We start from the raw sequence: 21,930 nt of genomic DNA on the forward strand, positions 1-21,930 counted from the left end.
TCTTAACTACTAGAGGGTTTATGATCTCACAATCCAAATTTTAGGGGCCCTGGCTGGTAGGTTCCACTCATTTTCCCAGGTCCCATAGGACCATAGGCCATATGGAATAGGTCCAATCTTGCTCCACATGCCATTCCATCAGGCAGTTGATTCCAACCTCAGTCCTTGCTCGAATTCCTTTATCAGGCTGGCCATGCTCCTCTGAGCACTAAGGCATCCTTCTTTTTTAGAATATGATGCATGGCGTTAAATACAACTTCAAGAGACACCTAACCCACCTGCACTGGGGAAGGTCTTTAATCTTGTGCATTCTGGACACTATTCACTTACATTAATGTACACATTGGCTTTGGTAGCCACCTCACACACCGTCCTACATATAACTTTTAAAGCAACAACAACTCACTCTTTCAATGTCATTTCTAGCTCTTGTCTTCCTTTTCCCATACTAGTATAATTGATTCAGGGGGACACAATGTTTTTTTTCTTACAGATTTGTTTATTTTAGAGAGAGAGAGAGAGAGGGAGAGAGAGTGAGGGGGGACAAGGGGGAGGAGCAGAGGGAGAGAGAGAAAGTCTTAAGCAGACTCAGCATTGAGCACTGAGCCTGACACCAGGCTTGATCTCATGACCCTGAGATCACAACCTAAGCTGAAACCAAGAGTCAGATGCTCAACCTTCCATGCCACCCAGATGCCCCACAACTGTACAATGTTTAATCTGTCCTTATTATTATTCTAAGAGAAATGATTCCTTACCATCTTTTCAGTACAGTAAAACTATTATTAGAATACCTGTATCTTTGACATCATGCCAGCTCTTTCTAAGAACTTTCCTTCTTGAAGCTTTCTCGGAAATGTATTTGGACTGAAAAAGTCTCTCTGCGAGCTAGTCATCCTTGGTGTGAGGCTTGCTGGTGGTCTCTAGTCTTCCTGCCCTACTGCCCTAAGGCAAAAGTCTGAGAGCAAGCTTAGGCATATACTGAGAGGCCCTTCTTCACTACCTAGTGGGGATTTGAATTAGTGTGGACACTCGATGTCTGGAATACGTGTGCCTGCATGCCCACATTTAAATGTATGTAGTTTACTCCTAGATACTTGAAAGCTTTCTAGTTTTTATTCTATGCCCCTAGATAAATAAATATATTGGGTATTAACACCACTGTGCATGAAATGTCAGTTCAAGATTGCTATAGATTTGCAACTTGGACTGCTGGCCTGTTCTGGGATGCAGAGGACACCTCCATGGGCCCTGTTAATCATCCTTATCCCCCAATTCCAAGCCAGAGACAGCTATGGGCCATCCTCCTCCATAGGACCAGTGTTCATTTCAGTTCATACTTGAGGGGCTGGGGACCCGTGATATGTGACAGTGCTGGAAGGGACACAAGAAGGCAACTCACTCTCTGTGAATAACTTCAACTTCATCTGGAACAAATGAAACCCTGGATGAAAGAACAGGATCCTTACCAGCTTAACAGAATCCTTAATGTTAGGAAGGTTGATGCAAAAGATGTCTAATGTGTCGGAAATATTTCTCAGCAATCATGGCCAGTGTGAAAAGGATGAAATGAAAAAGGATCTACTAAGGAGTTCCAGTTGCATGTAAGTTTGATTACTAGCAGAACAAATCAGTTTAAAGCTGAAACCTGACTGTGTAGCTTAGCCTCCTTTGTCTTATTTTAGTTTAAAGATTTTATTTATTTATTCCTGAGAGACATACAGAGAGAGGTAGAGACACAGGCAGAGGCAGAAGCAGGCTCCATGCAGGGAGTCCTATGCAGGACTTGATCCCAGGACCTCAGGACCTTTGGCCCTGAGCCAAAGGCAGACGTTCAACCACTGAGCCACGTCCCTCCTTTGTCTTTCAAAAGACTTCCTCTTTGTGCCCTAAGTGTGCCTAAATCATCGCAGGGTGACATGATTAGTCATGTGGTTTTGTCCCAAGCTTTGTTTTCTGCAAAATAACTTCAAGTCAAGCTAAATATCTTGAAATTCAGTGTACTCTTACCCTTTACCAACTGTACGATTGACAGAATTGAGGCTCCTGTAGTAGAGAAGCACATGCCCTGTAGACATGAGCACCTAAGAAATAAACCTTCAACAAGTAGAACTAATACTCAGCAAGTGTAGATGCCTCCTGCTGGTTTAGATGGGTTAGTAATAGTGGGTGGTTTGTGAGCACACCAGGTTCTAAGATGGGCCTGAGGGCCCTGATAACACTTTGTAAATATCAGCAGCTGCGCCTGAATTAGCCTCCTAGAGTGTAGGAAGTTGAGCTTTGGAGGAACTGTTTGGGCAGCAATAACCCTGTAATTTTCAACAAACAGCTCAATGTTATGTCCTAGGAAAGGGTTGAAATTTATATAAGGTTAGATGTATACCAAAGCCTACCCCACATGCAAAGGAGCATAAAGGCTGCTGTGATCAAGCTAAGAGTTCAGGTTCACTTCCTGAGCGCTTACCCTCATGTTCATGAATAAATATATACGTCCCACCTAATCTTCATCCCCTAGCACACTGCTCAAGTAGGTATTATTTTTTCCATTTTCAAGATGAAACCAAGACTCGAAGAGTTTAAGTGACTTGCTTATGAGATCTAACCCCTTTCCACCACTTCACTGAAATTACTTGACCCACTGTTTCCACAGAAAAAATTCTCTGTGGTTTGTCTAGCAGAAAGCCATTCTGATAAAATCTAAGCTCATCTGGCATTGATTTATGGAAAACTTGAATTAGAAAATAACTACCCTTTTTTCTGAGAGAGAGAGAGAGAGAGAGATCATGAGGGGAGTGGCAAAAAGAGAGAGAGACTCTCAAGCAGACTCCATGCTGAGTGTGGAGCCAAATTTGGGGCTTGATCTCATGACCCTGAGATCATGTCCTGAGTCAGACACTCAACCAACTGAGCCACCCAGGCACCCCAAATAATTACCCTTCTTAAAATAATCCTCTGCATACATCATTTTAAAAAAGATTTATTTATTTGACAGCAAGAGTGCATGTATGAGTTGGGGGGAGGGGTAGAGGCAGAGAAGAGAATCTTTAGAAGACTCCCTGCTGACTGTGGAGCCCCATTCAGGGCCTGATCTCATGACTCTGAGATCATGACCCGAGCCAAAATCAAGAGCTGGATGCTTAAATGACTGGGCTACCCAGGCGCCCCCATATATATCATGTATAAAATACTGAATGCTCTTTCAGGGAATGAATGGATGGCTCTAGTTTCTGTTTTCCTAAGAGTCTGATTTTCTTTTCATCTTGGGAAAATCCTCTATGGGTGGTTTATATGGGTTCTGTTGAGAAGTGGGATCCTTTTCATTCTGGTGGCTCACATCTACCTCTCTGCGTAGCAAACAGAAGGAATCGGCACTTCAACAACTGCTCTCCACCCCCAGCACCCCTGCTCCTTGCCTGCCTTCCTGGTCTGATGACCACTTGACAAGACTTTGTTCTGATCCTGAAGTTTGTGAGTTGATTTACTGGCAAAGTGGCAATGTAAGTTGAGCATCTAAAACTCTGATCATGGGCTTTGGTTTCCACAATACAGAGTGATTGCAATTACTCGGCACTCCTCATCCGCTTGCCTGCATTTCCTTCTCTCTGTTGTGATTTTCAGTGAGTCCCTAGTAAACTGGCCTGCCATGGACACCAAAGGGACTTCAGTGATTTTCATGTTTTTGGGCACTTCACAGATGCTACACGTGCTTTGGTTTCTTCTCCTGGAAACTGAGGATAGCCATTACTAACATACTCCCTAGTGCTGAAGATAAATAAGATTTTTAAGAGAAGTTGTATGTTTTATATGTAGTAGAATCTGTCTTGGGTGGGGCAATCAGCTCATTCAAACACAGCATCTTCTTTCCCTCCCTGCTCATGTACGCTTGTCTTAGAGGGAGGCTGGCTACAGTGGATGCCAACAATCAAGTTTGTCTGCCAGTCTCATAAATAACAACCCTGAATGGAGCTGTTGTGATGGCTTTCTTCAATATAAACCATCTGAAAAATATCTCTTTCCCTCTCATTATCTGTAAGTCTATGGTCTGTTTTTCTTATCTGGCTAAAGCAAGGAAACAAATGTTATTAAGCTTAGAGGTCAGAGCTCTAAAAATATTTTAAGTCACTGTTTTGCACCACATGCCCAGGCTGAACTCCTCACCTGGACCAGTTATCTGCAGTAAATCTTTAAAGGGAATAGAGTGGTTGAAAGAATGACTTTAATTTGTACCATTCTTTTTTTTTTCAGTGAATATTTAGTAATAATTTATGTGTCAGGCACAGTTCTAGGCATTGGAAATGTAGGCAAATAACACTGCATAGAACTTCCATTCTGTCCAGGAGAGAGAGATAGCAATCAAGTAAAACAAATGAACAAACATGGTGGTTTCAGATACTGATATGGGCTATGAAAACAGTGAAGTCAAGTAGTGTACTTATGACTGGGTAGTTGAGAAACTCCTCTGAGGAGATTACTTGTGAGCTGAGACCTTAATGGTGAGAACATCCAGACAGAGGGAAAGTCTTCCTTGGGTTGGGTTGGGGCTTGTGCAAAGGCCCTGAAGTAAGAGCATAGTATGAAGAGTAAGAGTACACCTATGGCTCACAGGCATTAAACTCGGGGAGGCACAAGTGTGACAAGATGGAAGGAGGATTGAGCTTGGGATCAGAACCTGTAGATTCTGTTTCCCTATCTTATAAATGGGTTCATGAATACCTGCTGCACAAAGTTGCCATGATGGGTTCATGAATGCACAGGTCCACCAATGGTACAACTGTTTACTCATTCAGTGCTGCTAAGTAGTTGGCTCAGGAAAGTTTTGGTCTTTGCTTTGCCGAATCCCAAGACATCATGTCATCAAGAAGCTCGGAGGTTCTTAGGTAAGATCAAGGGACAGGCATGGATGGAATAAGCACTAAGGTGTGGGTTCTACAAACACCAGCTCAAAAAAACAAAAAAAAAAAACAACAAAAAAAAAACCCAAAAAACAACTAAAAGAGACTAATGCCATAAAGTTTGGCAAGAACCAAGAATTCTAAAACAGGTTCTGTGTGACCTTGGATAAGACACTCTCCCTCTCTGGTCTCAGTCTCTTGTTTATTAAAATAAGGGGAAGCTGGACTAGCTCTGGTTTTGCTCTGTGCTGGATTCTGGGCTAAGATGCTCCAACAGGACAAAAGACACAACACCCAGCCAGACATGTTCAGGCAACTCAAGGCAGGAGAAATAAATAGGGTAGGGGTTAGGGTTGGTATCAAAACCTGTTGGCTTATGTAAGTGGCTTTTAGTTGCAGGAATCAGCATGGCAAGATCTTTCTCGAGAACAGACTGAACAGCAAGAATGAATGCTGCAAGTCACCTTTAGGAGGCTCCCCTCTGCCTTGGGATGTGTGTATGTGGTGGGGGTGGCTATGTTTTCTCTTCCTTCCACCTCTTTGGATTATGATAAAAGGTTTCCCCCACTGTAAACAGTGTACAAAGGCTCCAGCCTAGGGATGAAGAGCCCTCCCTACCCCGTGCCTCGTGCACTGATTTGTAAGCAACCATTAAAACTGTATTCACAGCGCAGCAGCCAATGCCAGCTAAAGAGCTACTGGATCCAGTGATGGCGCATTGTTTGCAGGGCTGAGCTGCTGTCTCCACACAAAAGCTGCATCAGAGACGTGACTTGAGGCTTACAAATGAGAGCGCTGAATCATTCTGGAGCCCTTTGGTGCATGTTTTCCTCAAGATTTTGTAATAAGCAATTTAAGAGAAAAACAGCTCAACAAGCCAATATTATTTTCAGAAATATCGGCTATAGCGTATCCAAGGGCCAGAAGATAATTGCTCCTTTCTCCCACCCTCTTGTGCTCCCATCCCTGTGTCCCTGGCCTGCCTCCTACTGAAACAGAGTTGAAGCTCCCTGATTATCCTGCTACCACTGACATTTTTAAGTTGATAGATAATCCAGATTTGCTTTGCCTACCTACCAATATGGCCCCAATAGTTTTCTCTCTGGAACTTACTATACTTACTTACTTACTTTTTTCCTCACGCCCTCTGCTTTTCTTCTTTTTCAGTTAGGATCATGATTATCAGCTAAATAGTAAAATTTCACCATGAAAACTGATAGATAAGGCCATTTTTAAATAAAGATTAGCATATCTGATTTGCATTTATGAGGATAGTATTTTAGGTGTACAAATACATGCATCTGAGTAGCTGCATGTCCTCTGTATAGGTATTTATTCTAGATGAATTACACATGTCTGAAACTTTTGGAAAGGTGGCATGTGTCTATGTAAGAGCATGCATGTATCTATACAAATTTTCTTCTAGATCATATGTAGCTGTATGATGTAGTGAAAACAGGCTTTTTAATCCAGTTACATGGGGACTGAATAACATTGATTCACACATAAATTCATTCATTCTTTTCCCATAAATACTTATCATTGCTGGACACTGTCCTAAATGCTAGGGAAATAATAGTGAATGGGACAGATTTGCCGTGATTTAAAACAACAACAAAAAAATGATTTTAATTTAGATTCTTACTACTTCTAAGAGGACTTGGATCTGTACCTGCTAATAGAGCATAATATATTTTAAGATAAAATGAGATACTGATGTCTGAAGGAAGCGAAAATAAAGGATGCTTTCAGTCATCTGAAATGAGTGAATTTTGACCACTTGGGGAAAAAAATAGAATAGGCTTTCTGATGGCCAAAGCAAATAAAAAAGCATTGAATTATACACTTATGATTTTCTAACTGCAGAAGTGATAAAAATTAATTTGTTGGAAAAACTTCTTTAAAGTAGGAATTTACTGCTTTTTCTTTATAGTGAGTGACATTATGAATAATTATTCTAACTCTAAGGAAAGATAAAATAACACTTTTCAAAAATTATCTTTTAAAGATAAAAATCAAAGCTGTAACAAAATTATAATCCAGTGAAGGCAGTTTTGAAAAGGGCTCTGATAAAAAGTTAAAGAAGCTTTACCTCCTTAATATCTTCTTCAAAGCAAGGAAGAACAGCTACTAAATTTAGTTAATGTGACCATCAGACCGAGTATCGTAAGCATTAGATGTCTTAAATGAGCTTTAGCTGAGTTGGTGTAATTACCCAATTTATCTAACGGGTACTGTAAGGCAGATAGTCCACTTGATTAAAGTCAGAGCCCTAAATTTCAAGCAGCAGGACCAGGGAAAGCAAGTTGACATTTATTGCTGAAAATGAAGGGTCCTTCAGAGGATCCTTCAGTATTTCCATGTTCCAGAGACAGAGGTCACCTATACCAATCCCCCAACTTCACAGGTGAAGTTAGAGGACTTGTTTAGAGCTATCCAACTAGTTGGTGGGTCTTTGACCACTTGAACTTAAGTCTTCAGAGAAGCCAAAGATTCCAACCTACAACTTTTACATGAAATGCTTTGTCACCCATGGAATATGCACTATCACAACAAATAAGAGTATTTTAGCTATATACTAGAAAAAGGAATGAAAGCCAAGTTGGATGACACAGTGTTGTTCACATCTCCTGTTAGAGTTTAAAATAGCTGCTATTCCTATTAACGCAAGCAGGCTAGTGCTCAGAGCATGAGAAACCTACCAGAATAACTAATCATACTATTAGGATTAATTGGACAGTGAGGTAGTCAGGGCCAGGGTCCCCAACAAGAAAATATGGAGTCAGGACAGCTAAAAGAAAACAGCACTGACATCCTGTTTTGCAGCTTAGCTAGGACTTCCCTGACCTTCTGCTTTGCAGCCTTTGCAGAAATGACTTCTGCAAAACATCCTAAAAAAAGACAATGAACCACAAAAGCATCTGTCAATATCACAGGCAGAAGCAGTGAAGACCTAAACCCCCAGATGTCAGCAAAAAAGACCATCAGCACGTGGATATAACCTAATAAGTAGGCAGCTATGGGACCAAAGCCCTGATTGGCATGACTCAGTACACCCTGACTGCTTAAGAGAGTTGTACAAAAGAGCTCACAACTTAGAAACTCTGGGGGCAAGCCACTCGGGCCCCCCTCCCTCTCCAGGGGCTTTATGCTTTTGGTTAATAAACTTTTCTTTGCTGCCCACCGTTCTTCATCTGGTCTGCCTCTTCATTCTTTGAACACACAGATCCTGTAACAATACCACTAGGAAACACAGTAGGAGCTAAAAAAAAAAAAAAAGAAGAAGAAGGTGGGCATTGATCCTGTTTGGTGTCCAAAGACCTGACATGATTTCTAGCGGTAGATATAAATACAGTTCTAAGATCGCAAAAAGAATTTGGAAGTGTTGATGGGTCCTTTATGATGGGATTAAACTTGCAGTACTAATGCTGTCCACTTTCCACAATTGGTTTTCTTTCTGGTGCTTCTATACTTCTGTCCAGTACTTTCACACTCATTTCCAAACCCTTCACTTCACCATGTGTAACTGAGAGTAAAGGGTTCATCAACATGGTCCCTTTTTCCTACATTGACTCATTGAAATCTGGCCACTTAAGACCTGAATTAAAATTGTAGAAGGGACATCCAGGGTTTTGCTAATAGCTTACCAGTGTTAGACTCACAATGATGGGGCTTCCTAGTCCAGCTGGCCACTTGCTCGTTGTGTGACCCTAACTAGATATGTTTACATAAGCACCCTGGGCCTCAGAATTGTAAACTCAGGAAAAAAACATTACTTACCTTAGGGTATAGCTGTGAGGAATAGAAATAATATAAATAGAGCATTGGCCAGGTAGAGACAGTCAATGAATTATAATATTATTTAAACAGAACATGAACCATAATTTCATGCATAGGTCTTTGATAGACTTTCTTTTAAGGCCATTGTACCTATTTCTCATAAAACCAGCACCTTTGTTCTTGAAATGAAAAAGTCAGCTTATGATTTTTAGATAAACGATAATTAAAAATCTGTATAGTCACACAAGAAGCAGGGAAAAATGAAAACTCCCAGTCTCCACTCCAGCACATTCTCCCTCCACTTTACTTGTCTGCCTTCCCTTTCCCTCCCTCCCTCCCTCCCTTCCTTCCTTCCTTCCTTCCTTCCTTCCTTCCTTCCTTCCTTCCTTCCTTCCTTCCTTCCTTCCTTCCTTCCTTCTTCCCTTTCCTTCTTGTCTTATAATTATGTTGAGGCTGTGCCAAACTTGACCCAGCAGCCTTTTTCCTAACTGCTTAAATGGCGCTTTCAAATGTCCCAGGGTTAACACATTAAGTAATGAGAGTATCTCCTTTGTAATGATGTTCAATAATAATAGAAGAGAGGCTAGGAAGATTCTTCCTTAGACTAGGTTGTGTGGCAATCCGGTGAAACTCATTGGAAGCACCATTTTTATTACTCATTTAGGCTTACAGAGTGGGTCCATCTTCAGGCTGACAGTATTTTCAAATGAATTGATGTCTGGGGCCCCATAGACTTGACAGTTTCTGCTATTCAATAATTCAATTTAATTGATGGCACCTATTTCTCCACATAGCATGCATGGATGATGAGCTGATGACAGAAGCATCCCCAAACTGAACTAGTCTCTAAATTGATTTGGTAGGCTGAGGAAAACATGCCCTCATTATGTAGCTGAAGTCGGGTCTCTGGCTGTAATCTACTGTGAAGCAGAGTGAGGGTGGACAGGCCAGCTGCACTTACCAGCCTGGCCTAGTGTTGAATGTTTGCCCTTCTACTGTGGAGGATTTTGCAGGCATTTCTGATTTCCAGTTAAGGAGCAGGAAGAAAATTAGGCACTTTTAAAGCAACCTCTCACTTGTTTTTGAAACCACACTTTGAGTTTCTTTGAGGCTACACTTTGAAAACTCTCTTTCCATCCCTTTCCTTCTAGAATAGATGTGGACTGCATTCTGTTATTGGGCTAGAAATACCTAACTTAAGCAAGGTGGGTTGGTGGGAAGAATATTGGTTTCCATGTCCAAATCAGGTAGGCTGTGACGCACAGCATCATCAAGGATGCTGTGAAGCATTTGCCACTGACAGAACTCCCCAGTTTTGGGACACCCGGGTGGCTCAGCATTTTGAGTGTCTGCCTTTGGCTCAGGGTGTGATCCCGCGGTCCTGGGATCGAGTCCCGTATCAGGTTCCCTGTGGAGAGCCTGCTTGTCCCTCTGCCTGTCTCTGCCTCTCTCTCTCTGTGTCTCTCATGAATAAATAAATAAATCTTTAAAAAAAAAATCCTTAGTGCTGGTAAAATTATCAGGTAAAAGAGAGGGCAGCGTGTTGACTTTCTTTAGAGAATATCACAAATTATGAGGCAGGAGAAGACTATAGATGCATCAGGCAAACAAAAGCACCCATTTGTTCTTTAAGGGAACTAGCGGGTATTCTCTGTGGGGGACTATGAGCAAGGCTTCAGGAGACTTAACGACTATTAAAGGAAAAAAAAAAACACTTCCTACTGTCAGCTGTGGCTCGGTTGTCCAAAGGATGAAGAGACATGCTCTATATGAGATACCTGTGCATGTCTCAGTGCCTGTCTTGTGTGTATCTGAGTGTGCACACTTCTGTCTGGGTCTGTGTGTCTCTGTGTATTCATGCGTGTTTGCATGCACACACATGCGTGTCTGTGTATCAGAGTATGTGTGCATCCGTGTGCTCATCCCTGCATGTCCATGTGTGTATGCACAGGCACGTACTCAGCCCCCAGGTATAGCAAGTGAGTGCACTCTTCACATTGGGTAGGATTCTGGGCCAATTTGCACTGCCATTTACCAGCTTTGCTTCTTGGGCAAGTAATGTTTTTCTGATTCTCTGTTTTTTTTTTTTTACCTATAAAATGGTGTGTGTTACTCTTACTACAAAAGGGAAAAGCAGTGTTTTTAGTCACTTAATCATTTTAGTTAATTAAACTGAATCGACTATATTCACACAAAATTTGGTTATCTTTTATTGTAGAATCTTCAACGAGATTTGCCTCGCAAACAGCCAGTTGTGGTATCTAAATGTATAGACAGCCCTCATGAAATTATGAATTGCCTTAATTAATCCTTACAGCAGCTCCATGTGTGAGGAGAAATTATCTCCTTTACATTCAAGGGAACAGAGACTTAGAGGGGAGGTGATCTGCCCTGAGTCACCCAGGGAATTTCTGGAGGTCTGACACAAATTCACATTGGACTCCAAAGCCAGGCTTGCAACCATTCTCCTTCACCCAACCATGGCCCAAGACTGTTGTGAAGAACAATAATAGGGTGGTTGTGGAATTGGCAGCATTGACATCTGGTTCTCTTTACCCAGATAATGTTTGCCCTCTTCCTTGACATTATCTGTTTCTCCTCTATATCTATATCTCAGAAACAGCTCTATATCTGTTTCTCCTCTATATCTCAGCAATTTCTTAAGGTCATCCCTCCATTCTGCTTGGCTGGAGATGCGAGGAAGAAAGATTTCTTCTTCCAGTGCCTGGGTGGTTCAGTCAGGTGAGCATCCTACTCTTAGTTTTGGCTCAGGTCATGATCTCGGGGTCATAGAATCGAAGCCCTGCATTGGGCGCTGCTCTCAGTGTGGAGTCTGCTTGAAATCTCTCTCCCTCTCCCTCTCTCTGTCCCTCACCTGTTCCTGCACGTGTCTGTGAACACACGCTTTCTCTCCTAAAATAAATAAATCTTAAAAAAAAAAAAAAAAAAAAGAGGACTTGGGGAAAATTCAAACTGGACATGCAGTGAATGGTAGCTTCACTTCTAAGTGCATCTGCTGACACATCTTAGAAGTACCTGATGGTACTGGACTTGCCTAGCAAGCATCTGACAGCCACTTAACTTGCTGCGCGCCATTTCTCTTGGAATTCCACCCAGGAGGCAACAGAAGGAGAGCTGCAGGGACATGACTGTTGAATTCCTACCTAATCTCTGGAGTCTCATGAATTTTGAACTCTTCAAATGTTAGACTCTAAGAACTTAGTTCTCAGAAACGATAGGGTCATAGGAGGCCCAGATACTGAGCAGGAAAAGTAGGGAAACAAAAAGACTGCCAGGAGTTACCTTGAAACTAAATTTAATATAATTAGTGAGAAACAGAGGCAAAATCCTATTTCCAAAATTATTATTTTAGTTTAGCAAGATATATAGACTCAATTTTGCACAGAAAATTGCATAGGAAAAAGCCTCTCAGAAGAGCTGTTTAAAAGGAATTTAATATTTTTAATAAGGCAAATGGTTCTGATTTTCAACTCTTTAGCCATGAAATTTCAAAATCCAATGAAAGTCTGTTTTCAATAAATGCTGCTTTACAAATTTTATTGTCCATTTAACAAGTGAAGAATATTAACATTCTTTAGACACTTAAATTTAATCAAAATGACAAACATTGAGCTTTCTAACTGCCCTTCATGTAATTCAGTGCCTATAAAATATGGGTTTGCTTTTCTGATATTTTGTCTCCAAATTGTAAATAAGGTCAATTTACCCAGCAGCCTGCAAATTTCTGAGCAATTTTGTGTTATTCCCAAGCAGTCATTTAGAAACATAAAACACAATTTACTGCATGACAAATAAGAACACTTGAGAGGTTTTACATCGCATTCATTAACAACAGTTCTTCAAAGGATTTGGGCAGGAACTTGTCCCATCCAGAGTGCTGAAACCATGGCACCAAGAAAGGTGACAAGACCAGAGTCCCTCAAGAAGACAGAGGTGGGGGGCAATTTCCCTCATTTGAAACCTCTCTCTCTTAAGAGAGGTAGACAGCCCATTGGACTGGTATTTGGTAGCCGGGGCTCTGAGCACTGTTCCAAAGCTATGACTGCCTCGCCGATGCTCAGATGCTACAAGAAAAGGATAATCCTAATACCTATGAGATACAATTTGGAGAGGATTTAATTCAACATTATATATGAAAATGTTTGCAAACCCAAATCTGCCCCCTTTAAAGTAAAGAAGTACTAGCATCTTTATAATTGTTTCATTCTATATCAATTCTGATCAGGATCACAACTTTGGACTTGTGCACGGCATAATCTCTCTCAGTGTTGAAGGCTGCCCTTTGCTACTGCCAAAGAGTGGCCATAAAATGTTTGCTCTGGTCCCTGAGAGTTACGAGAACATGTGAATAAATCAATACAAACCCACGCCACTGCGAGAAAAGAAAATGTGCCATCAACGTGTCTGTTGATAGCATCTGTTGGCCACAGTCCATTGCAGCCCCTACATATACTTCTTGTCTCTCTCCATGACTTAGTTGTTTTCTACAACAAGCTCACCATCATGCATACACTTTATTTTCTTATTTGCTTTGTTTACTATCTCCTTCACTGGAATATAAGCTCCATATGGGGAGGGATGTTTGTCTGTGTCACACACTGTGGTATCTCTTCCCCCAAGAACAGTGATTGACATGTAGAAACATGAATTAATTATATCCAGCTTGTGACCATTATATAAATACTCACATATCTGCAGCCAGAGGAAACCCAGGAACTGTTGAGAATGGTTCATTAAAGTTTATGTTGTTTTTAATGTTTTTAATGTTCTGATTCTGATATATATTAAAGCCCATAAAACAATTGTATTATTTTTAATGTTTTCAATTGGCCTTGTCAGCAGTTTCTTATTCAAGCTATTTTTGTCCTTTTAGTTTTTATTCCTGTGAAGATGGAGTAGAGCTCGTGCCTCAAAAACTAATGTTGGATTTATAGAAAAACAAAAGCCATAAGGTAGGAGTGCTGTAGACTGTTTGTGCCCCCCCTCAAACCCACCCCCAAATTCATATGTTGAAACCTAATCCTCAGTATGATGGTATTAGGAGGTAGGGTCTTTAGGGGGTGATTAGGCCATGAGGGGAAAGCCCTGTGAATGAGACCTCAGAGAGCCCTCTTGCTCATTTTTCCATGTGAAGATACAGTAAGAAGACAGCTGTTGTCTCTGAACCAGGAGGCGGGCTCTCACCAGATACCAAATCTGTCAGTGTCTTCATCTTGGATTTTCCATCCTCTTGAACTGTGAGCTTGTTTATATACCACCCATTCTCTGGTATTTTGTAATGGCAGGCCAAAGGGACTAAAGACAGGGGGTTATCCCCTCCCCTAAGTAGAATTGGCATGTAAATTCTAAATCTGCTCTCCAAGCAATTTCCCACCACTTAATGTGCATAAATTTCCTTTGTATACTCAATTTCAAGAAACTAAAGTATGATTATAAATAGCACTCATAATAAAAAGGCACAAACATTTTACCACCCTCTGTTCCCACAGCACTTCAGGGATTTGTCAAATTATTCTGGGGCAGATTGGAAAGAGGGGGGTTGTGTTAGAAGTCATGGCTCAACTGCCAGTGATGCTGGTTACATACTTGACAGTAGGAATCACTATTTTAAAAATTCTAGTTTTGTTCATTAGCTGCAATAGTAGAAGATGAACCTTTGGGGACTGTTAAAGAGAAAGAACCAGTATAGATGGAGCAGAAGAATTGGGGGGCAGGGGAGCCCATAATGGTGCTGCTTTCATGCATCTTGGGGAAGGACCTTCCTCTGTCTTTATAAAATCATACAGGCAGTGGATATGGTATGACAATCAAGGGAAAAGATACTTCCTTCTATATTTAATTCTCTCAGGTCTCTGACTCCCTGAGTTTGAAAACAACTTCATTTTTGTAAGATTTTCCTAAATAAGACTCTGTACTTTGCTTATACAGGAAGAAACAGAATGTGATTCTATTTCCACTTCTAAGAGCCACTGGAAACGCTTATTTGTTAGATGTTGCTGAAAAGAGCGTAAAATGATACAGATGGCAGTGGTGAAGTGTCTTAACGTCACCTTATCCCACCTATGATTTTGCTGCTTCCTTTGTGACCTTCACTTGGCCACTTCTCCTGCTTTCAGGGGATTTTCCAGACAAAGCCTCATGATTGGCTGTGAGTTAGAGACACACAAGTCTTTAAATTTATCTGGTCTATTTCCAGAAAGACACAGTGTAGATGGAGAAGAATGCCAGGTTTAAGACACTTGCTTCATCGAGACAGTCTAAATCAGTCTCAGAAATGCGCAGGTATGCTACAAGTACATTTAACTCTTTTAATTTTACCCTGAAAGTTTTTCGGTGCTTTGATCCAGACCAAGTGGTCACAGTAGGAAAAGCAAGCTCAGCTTGGACCGTTGTAATTCATAGCAGAGAAAGGCACTCACCAGCACTGACGGTGATGGCTTCAATAAACTGCTCTCTCCAGCTGTTTGTCCCAACCACAAGGGCTAAGTTTGTCTTCTTAATAAGTTTGTCCACGGTACTCTAGAATGGTTGGAAAGAATAAGATGATAACTGCTGGGTTGGTTAAAGCCTCAGGAAATCTAAGACCTTGTTGATTTTGAAACCTCAGAGTTATACAAAGGATAGTGGATGTTAGGCTTGGAACAACAGTATTGACATCAAACAGTGTCACGATTATGCAAACAAGTACAGTCCTTGCTTGGAACCATTCTGAAATAGAAATTTCTTCATAGCAAATATGAGCCTCCTCTCCTGCCCGATGGCCAAGGAAGAATGGCCTCAGTGTTTAAAATAGCAGATGTTGCAAAAGCGCATCCCTTCCCCTTGAATGCTTTATGAACTTGTTTCTCTGTTGGCTTCACCTATAGGGTGCTGCCTACAACCGAATTAATATATGACCTGCTCAGCATTACATATCTCTGAATAGCTGGAATTGGCAGATAGATTATGGAACTAAAGACTATTATTATCGTACTTTTGTTTGTCAATGAAATGCGGCCAGATAGCAAAGCCCCAAGATCGCTGCTGCATGAGCATCAATAAATAGATTTTTCTTTGGCTCCTGATTTTGTCAGCCTGGCAGCTCTTAGAGAATTGACTCTAACTGTACTTCTGTCGCAAACAAGAAAAGGTTAATTCATATGGTTTAGGCAACATTGCAATTGATGTTGCACTGAATTTCCCCGTGCTTTGCTTTACTTTTCTCTTTAGACATTTTTTTCCTCTTAGATTTTTTTTAAGCACTTTTTTTTTTATACAATTAGCACACTCTAGCTTTCTAAATGTCAGTTAAGGTAACAATAGAACAGCCAAACGTTCACAGGCAAACTAAGCAAGCAGATGTACCCAAAGCACTACCACACGTCATAGCAACTACAGGGAGAAGGGTCACTTCCAGGACGTAAGGCTGCTCTCCCCAAAGAAACTACCACATGGACTAGTCTACCACATGTCCACACTTACTGTCAGAGCATCCTCGAATTCCCACTAATTGCAAAGAGGCAGAAAACACACATTATTTTTCTTAGGCCAAAATCCGTACATGTTTAATGCAATGTACCTGAATTGACTATGGTTTGGGAGGGAGCAAGTTATCAGCAAACTGGGAGGAAGGAAAATGTGATCTGAGCAGCCTGTACAGAAGTCTAAAGCTCCATCAGAATGTCAAGTGCATTCATTCCACAAGCATCATCTGAACATTGAGATGATAATAAACATGAAAGGGCCCATCTCCAGCTGGCCCACTCTGTACCTTCAACAACATTCTCTGCTAGGTTGTTCCCTTAGGGTGGTGACCTTTTCTGCCCCTAGCCTCGTGTCTTGTCCTGCCAGTGGCCCTGATAACAGCTATACCTGTCACTGCTCTTGGCCACAGTAACTTGAAGCACATGACAAGCATGTCTTTTTCCTCTGGACTCAGCCCCATTTTATTGAGCCCTCTGAATACCTTGGCTGATGCCAACTCAAAGTTCTGTGTAGAATGTTGCATGAAATGACCTTGATTTTTCCTAAATGTAATGGAAACGTGGAACAGGTCTCCCCAAAAGAGCCCTCTGTTCTGATGCCAAGGCAGATAATCCCAACACCTGGCAAATACACAATAAAGAGACAAACTGCTGTAAGAGTTACACAGACGTGCCTCAAGGAATATCTCTAAAGAGCAAAGTTTTAAAATAAATGAAAGTTAAAATTTATGTGTACAAAAAGCCCAGGGTAGATATAAACTTTGTTCATGTTAACCCTGGGGAACTATGGGACAGCCTGGGTTCTTCCTAGGACTTAATTTGCATACATCTCCTCCCTTGACCTATGGGAGGAGGGGGGACCGAATAAAATGAATTTGAAGTTTGGACACCTGAACTTGGACATGTCCATCTCTATTCACCTCTATTCTCTTTCCTGTAGGCCAGTGATCCACTCTTACTGCCCTAGCCCTGGAAGCGACTATTATAACCTCACCCTTAGCAATGGGTGTTAGGAAAGTCATGCTCTTAGTCAAAACATAGTAAACAGGAAACCAGTGGGTAGGGGCAGAGTTGGACATTGTGAGGTGTCAGATTCTGGTCTTTAATGCAGTTCACAGTTCTGTAAAGCTCTGAACAAGTTCTTTAAAATAGGTATGGTCTAGAAAAAAAGAAATTTCCTAAAAGAATAACAAAATATCAAAATTGATATTTGAGGACATTTCGAGAACATGTTCCCAATTTCCCTTTTGTGTTAATAGTAGCTACTGATGAATTTTGAGGAGATGGGAGGAAATAGTCTATGGGAACTATTCTAGGAAGATAAGAACCCTAAACAGGGATCCCTGGGTGGCGCAGCGGTTTGGCGCCTGCCTTTGGCCCAGGGCGCGATCCTGGAAACCCAGGATCGAGTTCCACATCGGGCTCCCGGTGCATGGAGCCTGCTTCTCCCTCTGCCTGTGTCTCTGCGCCTCTCTCTCTCTCTGTGACTATCATAAATAAATAAAAATTTTAAAAAAATTAAAAAAAAAGAACCCTAAACAAGTGAACTTATATAAGGAAATTGGGGGACTTTCAAATGTATGGAGCATTGGAGAAAACTTTGGACCCAAGAAAGCCTTGCTGCCTGGAAGACTGTGCCCTGCCATAGCCAACCCAATGCTTCCTGCAGAAAGTTTCTGTGATTGTTACTCTTAGCCATGGGTACATGAAAGGTAAAAGTTGAAAGTTGTCTCATAAGGGAAAGAACACACAGTTATTCCCCACGAGAGCCCTGAGTGGGGGAGGAAGCTCAGATTCTAGGTGAAAAGAAGGTGCATGAGGAAGAGTGAGGTTAGATACATCTGGACAAACTGGTCCATAGGAATGGACAGTCTGAGTTATCTGGTACCCCAGAATCACAGGGAACCTGTGTGAGTATGTGTACGAGTCATATGTGTGCAGTAAGGCTGATTCTAGATCAAACAACAGGTGAGCTCTGACAGTTGGGGTCTGCCTAGAAAGCAGTGGTCACGGTCTTTACCCCTGCTCCTTCTTTCCGTGACAATGAACAAAAGAAACAGTGATTTGTAGCAACCTGAAGGGGAAAGTCTAATTGCATTTTTATCCTTTAAAAAATCCCAGTTTAATTGCAAAAGACATTTTTCTTTCTACCTGTCTCCTATCAGGCACCTCAATTTGTGAACCAATTTTTTAAAATAATTCATGGACCCAGCTAAAAAAAAGGAAATCACTACTATGAAACATCAAGCTAAAAAACACTGAGGTTTCCAAGTTCCTGGCCTGCTCCTCCCTTTTGGGATCCTCATTCTGGTTTTGCAAACAGGAGCAGAGTCTGCTTTTGAAAAATAAGTGAGGGAAGATACATCTACACTCTGGGTTTGTGGTTCTGGAAAACCAGAGAATGATCTTCCTTTCCATGTCCCACTCCAGAACTAAAGTGTGGCTCTCCTGGGGTCTTCCCAGATGTCAGGGCTGTGTGGACTAGGTGGAATGGAAGGTGGGATGGGGTAGAGGGACCAGCTAAGATGGACAGGAAGTTTCACCTCAAAATACTAAGCTCATCCTAAGACCCATCCACTTAGCTTCTGAAAAATGACTCTCATCATCCAGAGAACCAAGAATCAAATTTTATCAGCTCAATTGTAAACTTTCTGGTTATAGGCACTATATACCTTCAGTATGTCGACTGTGCTAATATGGCCCAGGATCTGAAGAGGAGGACTAAATATGAATGAGAACTTGTCAATGGGATGGATATTTTATAGAGATAGCTTACCATCCCTTTCCAATACAAAAGCCTCCTAATTGTCAGCAGTGTAAGTGCTTTGCTTTTGATGAATGTATTTGCTTCTTCAAATAGAACTTGGTTTCCCCCACACATAACAATCTCTCAGAATCTACCTTTGCTTCTTTCTTGCTATCCCCTCAGAGGAAGTCCTCCCTTTGGGGTACCCCTGACCCTGTGTAGTGATGGATCCCACCCGCTGAACCCTGGCTCTGATACCGTTTGGTTTGCAGGGCCTCTTGGTTCCCTGTCAACTTTCCTATTTCAGTTCTGCTCTGAAAAACTTCTCAGTTAATGAGCCAGCCCAGAAATTGCTAACACTATGAGCAGTCTTGGTTTCAAGATGGGCCTAGCCTCCCCTGTGGGCAGTGTTGGTAAGCATACCTTGAATTCATAGGATTCTTCAATGATCACTTCCAGCTTGGTGTGTTCTCCCAGAATGGGCCGCCCCATTTCTGCAATGCGCCTCTCCTCCTCCTCTTTGCTGGTCAGCGGTTGCTTGTCATCATATTCCTCTGTGAAAAGGGAAGGGCAAGACAATTAGCAATGTGCTCAATCTTATTTGGAGATCCCTGGATTCTGCTATAAGAACACCGAGAAGAAAGGAAGCCCTAATGACCTACTCAAAGTCCCTCGGGTGAGATCAGAAGTCTGGAGGGCAGAACTGACCAGAGGCTGGGCATGTCAGGCAGTGCATCACTGTTGACAGCAAGTGGATAGGATGACCCACAATCTGAGCACAAGCCAAAGTGGCAGATCACGAAAGCAACTCATATAGGCATATCATTGAGAAAGACCCTGCCCGCACATGATCTATTCTGAGGGAGTCACCTGGCTGTCTCCTGTGATGCTGGTTCATTTGGCTGTTTGTACACATTCCTTTAGCAGGTGACTGAGGGAACCACAATAAAAAGTACTAGAGTGACTCAAGGGGTGGAGGAATCTGGCCTCCTCCTCTCCACTTTCTAGAAGCAACAGAAAATGCTCCAGGGCCAAAGAGTTGGTGGAAGGGAAATTCTGATCTTAACCAGAGCTCCTGTTGCCAGTGAAGAAGCAAAACATCCATTCCATTTCACTGAGATATCTGTACTTTCAGGCATCCTCTCTGGGGGAAAGTTCAAATTTGTTAAGAAGACCCTGACCACGTTCATCTTAAAGTAAATAGGGAGGGCAAAGGTGATGCCTTTGGGAGTTAATACTACTCACCATATGAGTGTGATTATTTCCAGAACCACCATGTAGCTGACACTCCAGGAGAGGCTAGTGGGTGTTAAGAAAATGTTAATGGACTTGAGAGTCCATTAAGGGCGGGGGGGGGGGGGGGGAGCTCACAGATGGCTCCTCTTGTTGTGAAGGTCATTAGGATAAATCCCAGACTGAAAAGGCCATGCACATGTGAAGGGCAAACACTATTTCTGTAATCACTCTACCTGCTTACCCTTCAGGCACAGAATGCTGGAACAAGCCAGGTTACTTCCCCTCAGAGTCAAGTCAAGTGTACCTCATCTCGAAGGAAGTAGTATGGGTGGTATGGAAAGACCTCAGTGCTGATACCTTTGCTTCTAGAACTTTCCAGGTAAACTGCCTGCAGTAGGAATCTGTTGACTGAGGAAACATGAGAAGGGGAGGGATTTCTAGCCTACTCTTCTTGCCTTTTGCATGTAGGTATCAGCTCTGTAGGAGTCCACACCTCCCATTCCCTCCAAAGACATGGTTTCCCTTTGCTGAGGACCCTGCTGTGGTGGTTCCATATGATGCTCTAGCAAATTTTGTAGAGAACTGGTTCCAAGGCCAGTTGTTCACTGCTATGGCATGGAGCAGATACGCTAGGGACACTGCTAGCATTTTACATAACCTAGTGTCTAAATAAACCCAAGGCAAAAGTAGAAAGTAGCATATTAATTAATTCTTTAATATGTCCTCAATAGTGTCTTCCTAAAGGAATACTTTAGAATCTGATATTTCTACCCCCAGTTTTCACAGGGCCCCAAAGAAATTAGATGAAGACTAAAAATAAGTGATTTTGGACTGGCCAAAAACTGCTGAAAGTTAGCAGATGCAAAGGAGAGTTGCAATTTTGAATGTAGAAGTTGTAATGCGTTTTATAGTAGGCTTGGGAAGTTATGACCCAAGAGAAGACAAGGGTTCCAACTGGTGTCCACAACATATGTCCTTGAAATTATGTGTGTGTAGTCAAGGAAGTGATAGGCTTAAATTTGTGATTTCCAATCAACCCAGTGCTCAAATCCATCACATTGTGATTCCCACTGCTTTCTGATCCCAGGAAAAGGTTAGTGGTAGTTTCTAAGCAGTATGTTATGTTAGTGTCTGTTCAAAACCTTGGCTGAACATGGATGTCTTAGAGACGTACATCAAATTAAAATTATTTTTCCAGAAGAACACCTGGGCTTATTATTTGAATTGCAAAGCCACTGGGAAAGAATATTTATTTTGGCTTTCTTTTCTATTGTTTATTTATAAATGGTAAGTTGCTTTAAATGGGACTCAAGGCAACTTAGGTAGAAAATCGGGGAGATTACAAAAGAAAGGTGAGGTGGTTGCATTGTTTAATGCCACATTTCACAAAATGAAATTATTTGGAACATGGTATTAGATACATGGACATGGTAGTAAATCAAATCCAATCACAGTGATTAAAAAGGCTATTCCCTTTTAAATCATCTTTCAATCCTTCTGATCAGAAAGAAATGCTTATTTGGTGCCATTATGTCTGTAACTAGTTCATGACATTTGTTCTATGCATATAAAAATCCTTTGTTCATTGTTCACACGGGAAGTGAGGCATAGAGATGGGACAACTTCTAGTGTAGCAAGGTGAGGGCTGAGGGATCAGGGTGGGGAAGCAGCTTGCTCTGCGTAAGGGAGTCCGGGAAGGCTTCAGGAAAGAAAAAATACAGGAAATTCGCGTTGAAACCTGCAGAGAAGCTTACCAGGGGAAGGTGGTGCTAAATTTGGGCAAGAGGTGGTA

The 21,930-nt window shown here is 41.7% G+C and overlaps 1 protein-coding gene across 20 annotated transcripts in view; it reads right to left on the reverse strand.

The window, feature by feature from the left end:
• SLC8A1 (solute carrier family 8 member A1) overlaps positions 1 to 21,930 on the reverse strand; it is a 376,683-nt gene that overhangs the window by 34,964 nt on the left and 319,789 nt on the right. For all 20 annotated transcript variants that reach the window (XM_049095820.1, XM_049095819.1, XM_025454073.3 and 17 more), the window contains 2 exons: positions 19,326 to 19,456; positions 15,113 to 15,212 (listed from right to left, as the gene is read on the reverse strand). In XM_049095820.1, the coding sequence (XP_048951777.1) occupies positions 15,113 to 15,212; positions 19,326 to 19,456 (231 nt within the window). The remainder of the gene's footprint in view (positions 1 to 15,112; positions 15,213 to 19,325; positions 19,457 to 21,930) is intronic.

Source organism: Canis lupus, chromosome 17 (genome assembly GCF_003254725.2).
Source record: "Canis lupus dingo isolate Sandy chromosome 17, ASM325472v2, whole genome shotgun sequence".
Classification (NCBI taxonomy): domain Eukaryota; kingdom Metazoa; phylum Chordata; class Mammalia; order Carnivora; family Canidae; genus Canis; species Canis lupus.